This window comes from Ranitomeya variabilis, chromosome 4, assembly GCF_051348905.1.
Source record: "Ranitomeya variabilis isolate aRanVar5 chromosome 4, aRanVar5.hap1, whole genome shotgun sequence".
Lineage (NCBI taxonomy): Eukaryota > Metazoa > Chordata > Amphibia > Anura > Dendrobatidae > Ranitomeya > Ranitomeya variabilis.
Window position 1 is genome coordinate 244,311,748 of NC_135235.1, and position 13,042 is coordinate 244,324,789.

The window sequence follows — 13,042 nt, forward strand, 5'->3', positions numbered from 1 at the left end:
TCTCCGGTTGCCCCGGTTTCGCGCATGATCCTGCGGCTTCTTCTCTGTGCGACAACCTTGTGAGAGTTCACAACTAGATTGCGGCTGACTCCGCCCAGTCTCTGCCCACTTTCCGGTCTTTGGTTAATTGCCTCCCACTTTCTCAGAGCATAGCCAATCAGCTTCCTATTTTCTGAAGCACAGCCAATCAGAGTGTTCCGTGGGCGTTACGCGCTGTAATAACCGGGTTAGGTTGCAGCGCTGGCCTGGCTTGTCCGGACTGGGGCCGGGATGGGAAGCGGCCGGCGGGCCGGTGCCGAGGTATGATCTGCGGAGCGGCGAGGCGAGCGGGGAGCGGCGGATTCTGCATCGCGGGGCGGACCGGACGTGTGAGATATGAGGCGGCTCCTGAGCGGCGCTCTGCTCTACTATGATTCGCTATGTGCTCGCTGTGATGGCGAGTGTGACCGGCGCCGGGGGACTCGCTGCTCAAGGTGAGTGCAGCCCGGGGAGAGAGGACGTGTCGTCCGCACTGTCACCGCCACGGCGCGGGAGTCTGCACCTGGATAAAGATGGAGAGGACCCGAGGGGAAGTGATGGAGAACGGAGGGAACCGGAGGGATAACGGAGAGGACTGGATGGAGAGTGGGGAACGGAGAGGACCGGAGGGGGAGTGAGAGGATCGGTGATGGTGAACGGAGGGATAACGGAGAGGACCGGAGGGGGAACGGAGAGGAACGGTGATGGAGAACGGAGAGGAACGGTGATGGAGAACGGAGAGGACCGGAGGGAGAGTGGGGAACGGAGAGGACCGGAGGGAGAGGGGGAACGGAGAGGACCGGAGGGGTAGTAAGAGGAACGGTAATGGAGAACGGAGAGGACCGGAGAGAGAGTGGGGAACGGAGAGGACGAGAGGGAGAGGACCGGAGGGAGAGTGGGGAACGGAGAGGACGAGAGGGAGAGGACCGGAGGGAGAGGGGGAACGGAGAGGACGAGAGGGAGAGGACCGGAGGGAGAGGGGGAACGGAGAGGACCGGAGGGGGAGTGAGAGGAACAGTGATGGAGAACGGAGAGGACCGGAGAGAGAGTGGGGAACGGAGAGGACCGGAGGGAGAGGGAGAGGACCGGAGGGAGAGGGAGAGGACCGGAGGGAGAGGGGGAACGGAGAGGACCGGAGGGGGAGTGAGAGGAACAGTGATGGAGAACGGAGAGGACCGGAGAGAGAGTGGGGAACGGAGAGGACTGGAGGGAGAGGGAGAGGACCGGAGGGAGAGGGAGAGGACCGGAGGGAGAGGGGGAACGGAGAGGACCGGAGGGAGAGGGAGAGGACCGGAGGGAGAGGGAGAGGACCGGAGGGAGAGGGGGAACGGAGAGGACCGGAGGGAGAGGGGGAACGGAGAGGACCGGAGGGAGAGGGAGAGGACCGGAGGGAGAGGGGGAACGGAGAGGACCGGAGGGAGAGGGAGAGGACCGGAGGGAGAGGGGGAACGGAGAGGACCGGAGGGAGAGGGGGAACGGAGAGGACCGGAGGGGGAGTGAGAGGATCGGTGATGGAGAACGGATGGATAACGGAGAGGACCGGAGGGGGAGTGGGAAACGGAGAGGACTGAAGGGAGAGTGAGAGGATCAGTGATGGAGAACGGAGAGGACCGGAGGGAGAGTGGGGAACGGAGAGGACCGGAGGGAGAGGGGGAACGGAGAGGACCGGAGGGGTAGTAAGAGGAACGGTAATGGAGAACGGAGAGGACCGGAGAGAGAGTGGGGAACGGAGAGGACGAGAGGGAGAGGACCGGAGGGAGAGTGGGGAACGGAGAGGACGAGAGGGAGAGGACCGGAGGGAGAGGGGGAACGGAGAGGACCGGAGGGGGAGTGAGAGGAACAGTGATGGAGAACGGAGAGGACCGGAGAGAGAGTGGGGAACGGAGAGGACCGGAGGGAGAGGGAGAGGACCGGAGGGAGAGGGAGAGGACCGGAGGGAGAGGGGGAACGGAGAGGACCGGAGGGGGAGTGAGAGGAACAGTGATGGAGAACGGAGAGGACCGGAGAGAGAGTGGGGAACGGAGAGGACTGGAGGGAGAGGGAGAGGACCGGAGGGAGAGGGAGAGGACCGGAGGGAGAGGGGGAACGGAGAGGACCGGAGGGAGAGGGAGAGGACCGGAGGGAGAGGGAGAGGACCGGAGGGAGAGGGGGAACGGAGAGGACCGGAGGGAGAGGGGGAACGGAGAGGACCGGAGGGAGAGGGAGAGGACCGGAGGGAGAGGGGGAACGGAGAGGACCGGAGGGAGAGGGGGAACGGAGAGGACCGGAGGGGGAGTGAGAGGATCGGTGATGGAGAACGGATGGATAACGGAGAGGACCGGAGGGGGAGTGGGAAACGGAGAGGACTGAAGGGAGAGTGAGAGGATCAGTGATGGAGAACGGAGAGGACCGGAGGGAGAGGGGGGACGGAGAGGACCGGAGGGGGAGTGAGCGGATAGGTGAGAGAGGACCGGAGGAAGAGGGGGGAGTGAGAGGATCGGTGAGGGAGAACGGAGAGGACCGGAGAGGGAACGGAGGAAGAGGGGGAATGGAGAGGACCGGAGGGGGAGTGAGAGAGGACTGGAGGAAGAGGGGGAACGGAGAGGACCGGAGGGGGAGTGAGACGATCGGTAAGGGAGAACGGAGAGGACCGGAGGGATAACGGAGAAGACCAGAGGAAGAGGGGGAACGGAGAGGACACGAGGGAGAGGGGGAATGGAGAGGACCGGAGGGGGAGTGAGAGGATCGGTGATGGAGAACGGAGAGGACCGGAGGGAGAGGGGGAACGGAGAGGACCCGAGGGAAAGTGAGGGAGAACGGAGAGGGCTGGACGGAGAGGACCGGAGGGAGAGGGCTGGACGGAGAGGACCGGAGGGAGAGGGCTGGACGGAGAGGACCGGAGGGAGAGGGCTGGACGGAGAGGACCGGAGGGAGAGGGGGGGACGGAGAGAACCGGAGGGAGAGGGGGGACGGAGGGAGAGGGGGGACTTAGAGAACCGGAGGGAGAGGGGGGGACGGAGAGGACTGGAGGGAGGGGGGGGGGGGACGGAGAGGACCGGAAGGAGAGGGGGGGGGGGTCGGAGAGGACCGGGGGGGGACGGAGAGGACCGGAGGGAGAGGGGGGGACAGAGAGGACCGGAGGGAGAGAGGAGAGGACTAGATGGAGAGCGTGGGATGCAGAGGACCGGAGGGGTCTGACTGAGAAGACGAGGGAAAGAGGACGGAATCGGGTGGGACCAGGGCCGAAAATGGGGAGGGGGGAACCACAGAGGAAAAGGGATGGGTGGGAAGAGAGGGACTGGAGGGGTGGAGGAAAAGCGGTTGAACAGAGGGCAGCGTGGAGTAAAGGGGGGTGTCGGGGAGGAAGACTGAGAGAGGGACTGAGGGGACCGTGGAGGAAAATGGGTTAAAGGAGAGGATACAAGAAGGGAGCACAGGGTGGGGACCTGTGACGGAGAAGGGGGACTGGATATAGTTGAGACCAAGTGAGTAAGAGGGCCTGGTGGTGTGGAGCAAACAATGGGACTGAGGAGTAGTGGCGGGACTGAGCACCAGGTGAAGGGACATGATGGAACTGAGGACCTGGTGGGGGAGAGCAACTGTGGGACCAAGAACCTCATGGGGGGACTGAGGACTTGGGGAAGGAGCCACAGTACTAAGGATCTAGGGAGGGGTGAGGAGCAACAGGACTGGTGGAGGATGGTATTGTGTGGTGATGCTGGTGGAGGATATTATGACAGTAGTGGTGATGGTGAAGAATATTATGATGGTGATTGCGCTATAATAATAAATAATAATAATGGTGGTGGTGGTGATGCTGGTGGATGATGATGTTATGGTGGTGGTGCTGGTGGAGGATATGATGGTGGTGGCGATGATGCAGGATGTTGTGGTGGTGATGCTGGTGCGTGTTACTGTGGAGCTGGTGGAGGATATTATGATGGTGGTGATGATGCAGGATGTTACGGTGGTGGTGATGTTGGTGGATGATATGGTGGTGATGCAGGATGTTATGGTGGAGGATATTATGGTGTGGTGATTCTGGTGGAAGATGTGATGGTGGAGGTTATGACGTTGGTGGAGATGATGCAGGATGTTATGATGGTGGTGATGCTGGTGGATGTTATGTTGGTGATGATGCAGGATGTTGTGGTGCTGGTGGAGGATATTATGTTGGTGATGCTGGTGGATGATGTTATGGTGGTGATGGTGGAGGACATGATGGGTGCTTAGGTGAGGTGGCCCTGGCGGTGCAAAGGTGATGTGGTGGTGAGGTGGCCCTGGCGGTGCAGAGGTGATGTGGTGCTGAGGTGAGGTGGCCCTGGCGGAGCAGAGGTGATAGGGTGCAGAGGTGATGGGGTGCTGAGGTGAGGTGGCCCTGGCGGTGCAAAGGTGATGTGGTGGTGAGGTGGCCCTGGCGGTGCAGAGGTGATGTGGTGCAGAGGTGATGTGGTGGTGAGGTGGCCCTGGTGGTGCAGAGGTGATGAGGTGGCCCTGACGGTGCAGCGGTGATGTAGTGCAGCGGTGATGTAGTGCAGCGGTGATGGGGTGCAGCGGTGATGGGGTGTAGAGGTGATGGGGTGCAGAGGTGATGTGTCCCTGGCGGTGATGGGGTGCAGAGATGATGTGTCCCTGGCAGTGCAGAGGTGATGGGGTGCAGAGGTGATGTGTCTCTGGTGGTGCTGAGTTGACAGAGTGCAGAGGTGATGTGGCCCTGGCGGTGCAGAGGTGATGGCGTGGTGAGGTGGCGGTAAGGTGGCCCTGGCGGTGCAGAGGTGGTGGTAAGGTGACCCTGGCGGTGCAGAGGTGATGTGTCCCTGGCGGTGCTGAGGTGATGGGGTGTAGAGGTGATGTGTCCCTGGCAGTGCTGAGGTCATGTGGTGCAGAGGTGATGTGGTGCTGAGGTGATGTGTCCCTGGCGGTGCTGAGGTGACGGGGTGCTGAGGTGATGTGGCCCTGGCGGTGCTGAGGTGATGTGGCCCTGGCGGTGCTGAGGTGATGTGGCCCTGGCGGTGCTGAGGTGACGGGGTGCTGAGGTGATGTGGCCCTGGCGGTGATGGGGTGCTGAGGTGATGTGTCCCTGGCGGTGCTGAGGTGACGGGGTGGTGAGGTGATGTGTCCCTGTCGGTGGTGAGGTGATGTGTCCCTGTCGGTGGTGAGGTGATGTGTCCCTCGCGGTGCTGAGATGATGTGGTGCTCAGGTGATGGGGTGCTGAGGTGATGTGGCCCTGGCGGTGCTGATATGATGTGGTGCTGAGGTGATGTGGCCCTGGCGGTGCTGAGGTGACTGGGTGCTGAGGTGATGTGTCCCTGGCGGTGCTGAGGTGATGTGGCCCTGGCTGTGCTGAGGTGATGGGGTGATGTGTCCCTGGCGGTGCTGAGGTGACGGGGTGCTGAGGTGAAGTGTCCCTGGCGGTGCAGAGGTGATGTGGTGCTGAGGTGATGTGTCCCTGGCGGTGCTGAGGTGACGGGGTGCTGAGGTGATGTGGCCCTGGCGGTGCTGAGGTGATGTGGCCCTGGCGGTGCTGAGGTGATGTGGCCCTGGCGGTGCTGAGGTGATGTGGCCCTGGCGGTGATGGGGTGCTGAGGTGATGTGTCCCTGGCGGTGCTGAGGTGACGGGGTGGTGAGGTGATGTGTCCCTGTCGGTGGTGAGGTGATGTGTCCCTGTCGGTGGTGAGGTGATGTGTCCCTCGCGGTGCTGAGATGATGTGGTGCTCAGGTGATGGGGTGCTGAGGTGATGTGGCCCTGGCGGTGCTGATATGATGTGGTGCTGAGGTGATGTGGCCCTGGCGGTGCTGAGGTGACTGGGTGCTGAGGTGATGTGTCCCTGGCGGTGCTGAGGTGATGTGGCCCTGGCTGTGCTGAGGTGATGGGGTGATGTGTCCCTGGCGGTGCTGAGGTGACGGGGTGCTGAGGTGAAGTGTCCCTGGCGGTGCAGAGGTGATGTGGTGCTGAGGTGATGTGTCCCTGGCGGTGCTGAGGTGACGGGGTGCTGAGGTGATGTGGCCCTGGCGGTGCTGAGGTGATGTGGCCCTGGCGGTGCTGAGGTGATGTGGCCCTGGCGGTGCTGAGGTGATGTGGCCCTGGCGGTGATGGGGTGCTGAGGTGATGTGTCCCTGGCGGTGCTGAGGTGACGGGGTGGTGAGGTGATGTGTCCCTGTCGGTGGTGAGGTGATGTGTCCCTGTCGGTGGTGAGGTGATGTGTCCCTCGCGGTGCTGAGATGATGTGGTGCTCAGGTGATGGGGTGCTGAGGTGATGTGGCCCTGGCGGTGCTGATATGATGTGGTGCTGAGGTGATGTGGCCCTGGCGGTGCTGAGGTGACTGGGTGCTGAGGTGATGTGTCCCTGGCGGTGCTGAGGTGATGTGGCCCTGGCTGTGCTGAGGTGATGGGGTGATGTGTCCCTGGCGGTGCTGAGGTGACGGGGTGCTGAGGTGAAGTGTCCCTGGCGGTGCAGAGGTGATGTGGTGCTGAGGTGATGTGTCCCTGGCGGTGCTGAGGTGACGGGGTGCTGAGGTGATGTGGCCCTGGCGGTGCTGAGGTGATGTGGCCCTGGCGGTGCTGAGGTGATGTGGCCCTGGCGGTGCTGAGGTGATGTGGCCCTGGCGGTGATGGGGTGCTGAGGTGATGTGTCCCTGGCGGTGCTGAGGTGACGGGGTGGTGAGGTGATGTGTCCCTGTCGGTGGTGAGGTGATGTGTCCCTGGCGGTGCTGAGATGATGTGGTGCTCAGGTGACTGGGTGCTGAGGTGATGTGTCCCTGGCGGTGCTGAGGTGATGTGGCCCTGGCTGTGCTGAGGTGATGGGGTGATGTGTCCCTGGCGGTGCTGAGGTGACGGGGTGCTGAGGTGAAGTGTCCCTGGCGGTGCAGAGGTGATGTGGTGCTGAGGTGATGTGTCCCTGGCGGTGCTGAGGTGACGGGGTGCTGAGGTGATGTGGCCCTGGCGGTGCTGAGGTGACGGGCTGGTGAGGTGATGTGTCCCTGTCGGTGGTGAGGTGATGTGGCCCTGGCGGTGCTGAGGTGATGGGGTGCTGAGGTGATGTGGCCCTGGCGGTGCTGAGGTGATGGGGTGCTGAGGTGATGTGGCCCTGGCTGTGCTGAGGTGAATGGGTGCTGAGGTGATGTGGCCCTGGCGGTGCTGAGGTGACGGGGTGCTGAGGTGATGTGGCCCTGTCGGTGGTGAGGTGATGTGGCCCTGGCGGTACTGAGGTGACTCTGCAGTGATCTTTTCCTGGTGGTGGCGCTGTGGTGGGTACGTCCCTAGCGTTCTTCCTTCCTTAGTGCAGGTGTGCTGTGTCTTATTGGGCACCATCGAGCGTCTGGTGACCGCTGGAAGGCCACTTGCCCCAGGATGGCGTCTGCTACATACTACGGGTTTCTGTAATTCGGGGATCCTCCTGTTTGGCTGCTGGAGGCAGGAGAAGTTATATGAGGACTTGTCTCGGCCCCGGGGCCTCAGTAGATGAAGTGGTGGCCTGCAGTGTGGCCAGATTTGGATGCTTACCACCAGTGATGTGGTTGCTTACTTGCCATCCCATTGCGTCTGCTGACCTTACACGGCTCCTCTGTTCCCTGGCAGAGCGGCTCTCTGCAGCCTTCACCTCAAGTCACCTCCTGAGAGCGCGCTGCCGGCTGCGGCCTTAAAGGGACAGAAAACTCCTGAGTCAGACGTTGGATTGAGCTTTTGCAGCAGTTGTGCCTCTGAGCGCGGACATTGTGCATGTGTGCAGTGTAAGCACTGGCACATCCGTCCATGGTGATGGGAAGTTCTACTTCTTCTCTGTTCTCCTCCGTGCATATCTGGGGTTTTCAGAGAATTGCAACTATTTGATTATTATGGTTGTATGTGACCGTGAAGGGTCCCCTCACTCTGACCTTGTGACTGCGGGGATGGGCCCAGATCTCCCTCTCACCTGTGCGTTCTGCTTAGTCACCCTGTAGCTCACAGGGAGCCCGGGCCTGGTAGTGCCTGTGTAACACTTTGCAGGTGTGGTGTACGGAGCGCTCCTGTCTATGTCAGGGCCCCCATTGGTGCTGCATACGCGAGGCTTATAATCTGCCACCTGGTAGTGCCTGTGTAACACTCTGCAGGTATGGAGTGTGGAGAGTTCCTGTGTATCCCAGGGCCCCCCATTGGTGCTTTATACTCGAGGCTTATAATTCGCTGCCTGGTAGTGCCTGTGTAACACTCTGCAGGTGTGGTGTGCGGAGCGCTCCTGTCTATCCCAGGGGCCCCATCAGTCCTGCATACGCGAGGCTTATAATCCGCCGCCTGGTAGTGCCCATGTAATACTCTGCAAGTGTGGTGTGCGGAGTGCTCCTGTCTATCCCAGGGCCCCCATTGGTGCTGCCTACGCGAGGCTTATAATCCGCCACCGGGTAGTGCCTGTGTAATACTCTGCAGGTGTGGTGTGCGGAGGGCTCCTGTGTATCCCAGGGTCCCTATTGGTGCTGCATACGCGAGGCTTATAATCCGCCGCCTGGTAGTGCCTGTGTAATACTCTGCAGGTATGGTATGCAGAGCGCTCCTGTCTATCCCAGGGCCCCCATTGGTGCTGCATATGCGAGGCTTATAATCCGCCTCCTGGTAGTGCCTGTGTAATACTCTGCAGGTGTGGTGTGTGGAGCGCTCCTGTCTATCCCAGGGCCCCCAATGGTGCCGCATACGCGAGGCTTATAATCCGCCGCCTGGTAGTGCCCGTGTAATTCTCTGCAGGTGTGTTGTGCGGAATGCTCCTGTCTATCCCAGGGCCCCCATTGGTGCTGCATACGCGAGGCTTATAATCCGCCACCGGGTAGTGCCTGTGTAATACTCTGCAGGTGTGGTGTGCGGAGCGCTCTTGTCTATCCCAAGGCCCCCATTGGTGCTGCCTACGTGAGGCTTATAATCCACCACCGGGTAGTGAGGAGCCTGCTGGACTGTGGCTGCTTGTCTGTTCGGATCTCACCAGTGTTGGGAACTTTGAGGAATTCTCTCTTGTTTGGCCGTTTTCTTAGTAGATGGGTGTGAGTGGTGATTGGCAGAGACGGCGGCTCCACTGCCCTCACGGTTCCCCACACACTTCCATATTGACAAGAAACCTCTTGAAAGTTCTCATGAACACTTTGTCACTTTCCGTCATGGGGCCAAAAACCAAGTGAGAAATCTCCTTTTCATGAAGTCTCTGTGATGGAGGGAGATTGTGGGAACGCTGTAAGTGAAGAGCCACGCACAGAGCCTGGGACTGCAGCGGCTGCCCCTCACCTCCCAGGTCAGGGCGAGGGTGGTGCGGATGTTTCGGGTGTGCGGGGTGCAGATCCTCTATGTGATGCATCAGATGAGGTGAGATGGCTGTATGTGTGTCCCTGTCCAGCGACCTCTAGATCTGACCTGCGGCTCTATTCGGCCCCTGGGACCGCTCCTAGATCACCCGATGTCTATGGTGCAGCTGATGCACCGCTGAGGTCTGGTGCTGTTCACTTTGTGATATTTGTTGTATGACGTTAGTGGTCCCTGTTGTGGGGGTCTACCGGTATATGTGCTGATCCTGGGATCTTGTACGGTATGTTCTGCTCTGTCAAAATTAGCGCAAGCTCTAACAGAAGAGAACCCTAAGAGAACTGATGAGAACATCTGTAGAGAACTCAGAACTCGCGTCTGCACTCTACCTATACATCTATATATCCCCCGTTACCAGTACATGTACATCTATATATCCCCCGTTATCAGTACATTACATGTACATCTATATATCCTCCGTTACCAGAGCATGTACATCTATATATCCCCTGTTATCAGTACATTACATGTACATCTATATCCCCGTTACAGTACATTACATGTACATCTATATCCCCCGTTACAGTACATTACATGTACATCTATATATCCCCCGTTACCAGTACAAGTACATCTATATATCCCCCGTTACCAGTACATGTACATCTATATATTCCGTTATCAGTACATTACATGTACATCTATATATCCCCCGTTATCAGTACATTACATGTACATCTATATATCCCCCGTTACCAGTACAAGTACATCTATATATCCCCCGTTACCAGTACATGTACATCTATATATTCCGTTATCAGTACATTACATGTACATCTATATATCCCCCGTTACCAGTACATGTACATCTATATATCCCCCATTATCAGTACATTACATGTACATCTATATATCCCCCGTTACCAGGACAAGTACATCTATATATCCCGTTATCAGTACATTACATGTACATCTGTATATCCCCCGTTACCAGTACATGTACATCTATATATCCCCCGTTATCAGTACATTACATGTACATCTATATATCCCCCATTACCAGTACATGTACATCTATATATCCCCCGTTACCAGTACATATACATCTATATATCCCCCCATTATTAGTACATGTACATCTATATATCCCCCGCTACCAGTACATGTACATCTATCTATCCCCTGTTATCAGTGCATTACATGTACATCTATATATCCCCCGCTACCAGTACAAGTACATCTATATATCCCCGTTATCAGTACATTACATGTACATCTATATATCCCCCCCGTTATCAGTACATTACATGTACATCTATATATCCCCCGTTACCAGTACATGTACATCTATATATCCCCCGTTATCAGTACATTACATGTACATCTATATATCCCCCGTTATCAGTACATGTACATCTATATATCCCCCGTTACCAGTACATATACATCTATATATCCCCCCGTTATTAGTACATGTACATCTATATATCCCCCCGTTATCAGTACATTACATGTACATCTATATATCCCCCGCTACCAGTACATGTACATCTATATATCCCCGTTATCAGTACATTACATGTACATCTATATATCCCCCGTTATCAGTACATTACATGTACATCTATATATCCCCCGTTATCAGTACATTACATGTACATCTATATATCCCCCGTTACCAGTACATGTACATCTATATATCCCCCGTTATCAGTACATTACATGTACATCTATATATCCCCCGTTATCAGTACATTACATGTACATCTATATATCCCCCATTACCAGTACATGTACATCTATATATCCCCCGTTATCAGTACATATACATCTATATATCCCCCCGTTATTAGTACATGTACATCTATATATCCCCCGCTACCAGTACATGTACATCTATATATCCCCGTTATCAGTACATATACATCTATATATCCCCCCGTTATTAGTACATGTACATCTATATATCCCCCGCTACCAGTACATGTACATCTATATATCCCCGTTATCAGTACATTACATGTACATCTATATATCCCCCGTTATCAGTACATTACATGTACATCTATATATCCCCCATTACCAGTACATGTACATCTATATATCCCCCATTACCAGTACATGTACATCTATATATCCCCCGTTATCAGTACATATACATCTATATATCCCCCCGTTATTAGTACATGTACATCTATATATCCCCCGCTACCAGTACATGTACATCTATATATCCCCGTTATCAGTACATTACATGTACATCTATATATCCCCCGTTACCTGTACATGTACATCTATATATCCCCCATTATCAGTACATTACATGTACATCTATATATCCCCCATTACCAGTACATGTACATCTATATATCCCCCATTATCAGTACATATACATCTATATATCCCCCGTTATTAGTACATGTACATCTATATATCCCCCGCTACCAGTACATGTACATCTATCCCCTGTTATCAGTGCATTACATGTACATCTATATATCCCCCGTTATCAGTACATTACATGTACATCTATATATCCCCCCCCCCGTTATCAGTACATTACATGTACATCTATATATCCCCCGTTATCAGTACATTACATGTACATCTATATATCCCCCGTTACCAGTACATGTACATCTATATATCCCCCGTTATCAGTACATTACATGTACATCTATATATCCCCCATTACCAGTACATGTACATCTATATATCCCCCGTTATCAGTACATATACATCTATATATCCCCCCGTTATTAGTACATGTACATCTATATATCCCCCGCTACCAGTACATGTACATCTATATACCCCCGTTATCAGTACATTACATGTACATCTATATATCCCCCCCGTTATCAGTACATTACATGTACATCTATATATCCCCCGTTATCAGTACATTACATGTACATCTATATATCCCCATTACCAGTACATGTACATCTATATATCCCCCGTTATCAGTACATGTACATCTATATATCCCCCATTATCAGTACATTACATGTACATCTATATATCTCCCGTTACCAGTACATGTACATCTATATATCCCCCCGTTATCAGTACATTACATGTACATCTATATATCCCCCGCTACCAGTACATGTACATCTATATATCCCCCGTTATCAGTACATTACATGTACATCTATATATCCCCCATTACCAGTACATGTACATCTATATATCCCCCGTTATCAGTACATTACATGTACATCTATATATCCCCCGTTATCAGTACATGTACATCTATATATCCCCCGTTATCAGTACACTACATGTACATCTATATATCCCCCCGTTATCAGTACATGTACATCTATATATCCCCCTCTACCAGTACATGTACATCTATATATCCCCCGCTATCAGTACATGTACATCTATATATCCCCCGCTACCAGTACATGTACATCTATATATCCCCCGTTACCAGTACATGTACATCTATATATCCCCCCGTTATCAGTACATTACATGTACATCTATATATCCCCCGCTACCAGTACATGTACATCTATATATCCCCCCGTTATCAGTACATGTACATCTATATATCCCCCATTACCAGTACATGTACATCTATATATCCCCAGTTATCAGTACATTACTGTTATGATCTGGTGGCCTAAGAGCAGCATGAGACGTACTCTGGAGAAGGTGGTACCTGTACTGACCGCAGACCCTGAACTTAACACCGCAACTAGAAGTAGCCGTGGAATGTACCTAGCGCTCCCTAGACATTTCGACACAGCCGGAGAACTAATTACCCCTAG

The 13,042-nt window shown here is 54.9% G+C and overlaps 1 protein-coding gene across 6 annotated transcripts in view; it reads left to right on the top strand.

Moving 5' to 3' along the window:
• Positions 1 to 236: 236 nt before the first annotated feature.
• IGSF9B (immunoglobulin superfamily member 9B) overlaps positions 237 to 13,042 on the top strand; it is a 154,380-nt gene continuing 141,574 nt past the window's right edge. For all 6 annotated transcript variants that reach the window (XR_013213068.1, XR_013213069.1, XM_077249334.1 and 3 more), the window contains exon 1: positions 237 to 473. Coding sequence is in view for 4 of the 6 variants with exons in the window: in XM_077249334.1 (XP_077105449.1) it covers positions 410 to 473 (64 nt within the window). In the remaining 2 variants the exon portion in view is untranslated. The remainder of the gene's footprint in view (positions 474 to 13,042) is intronic.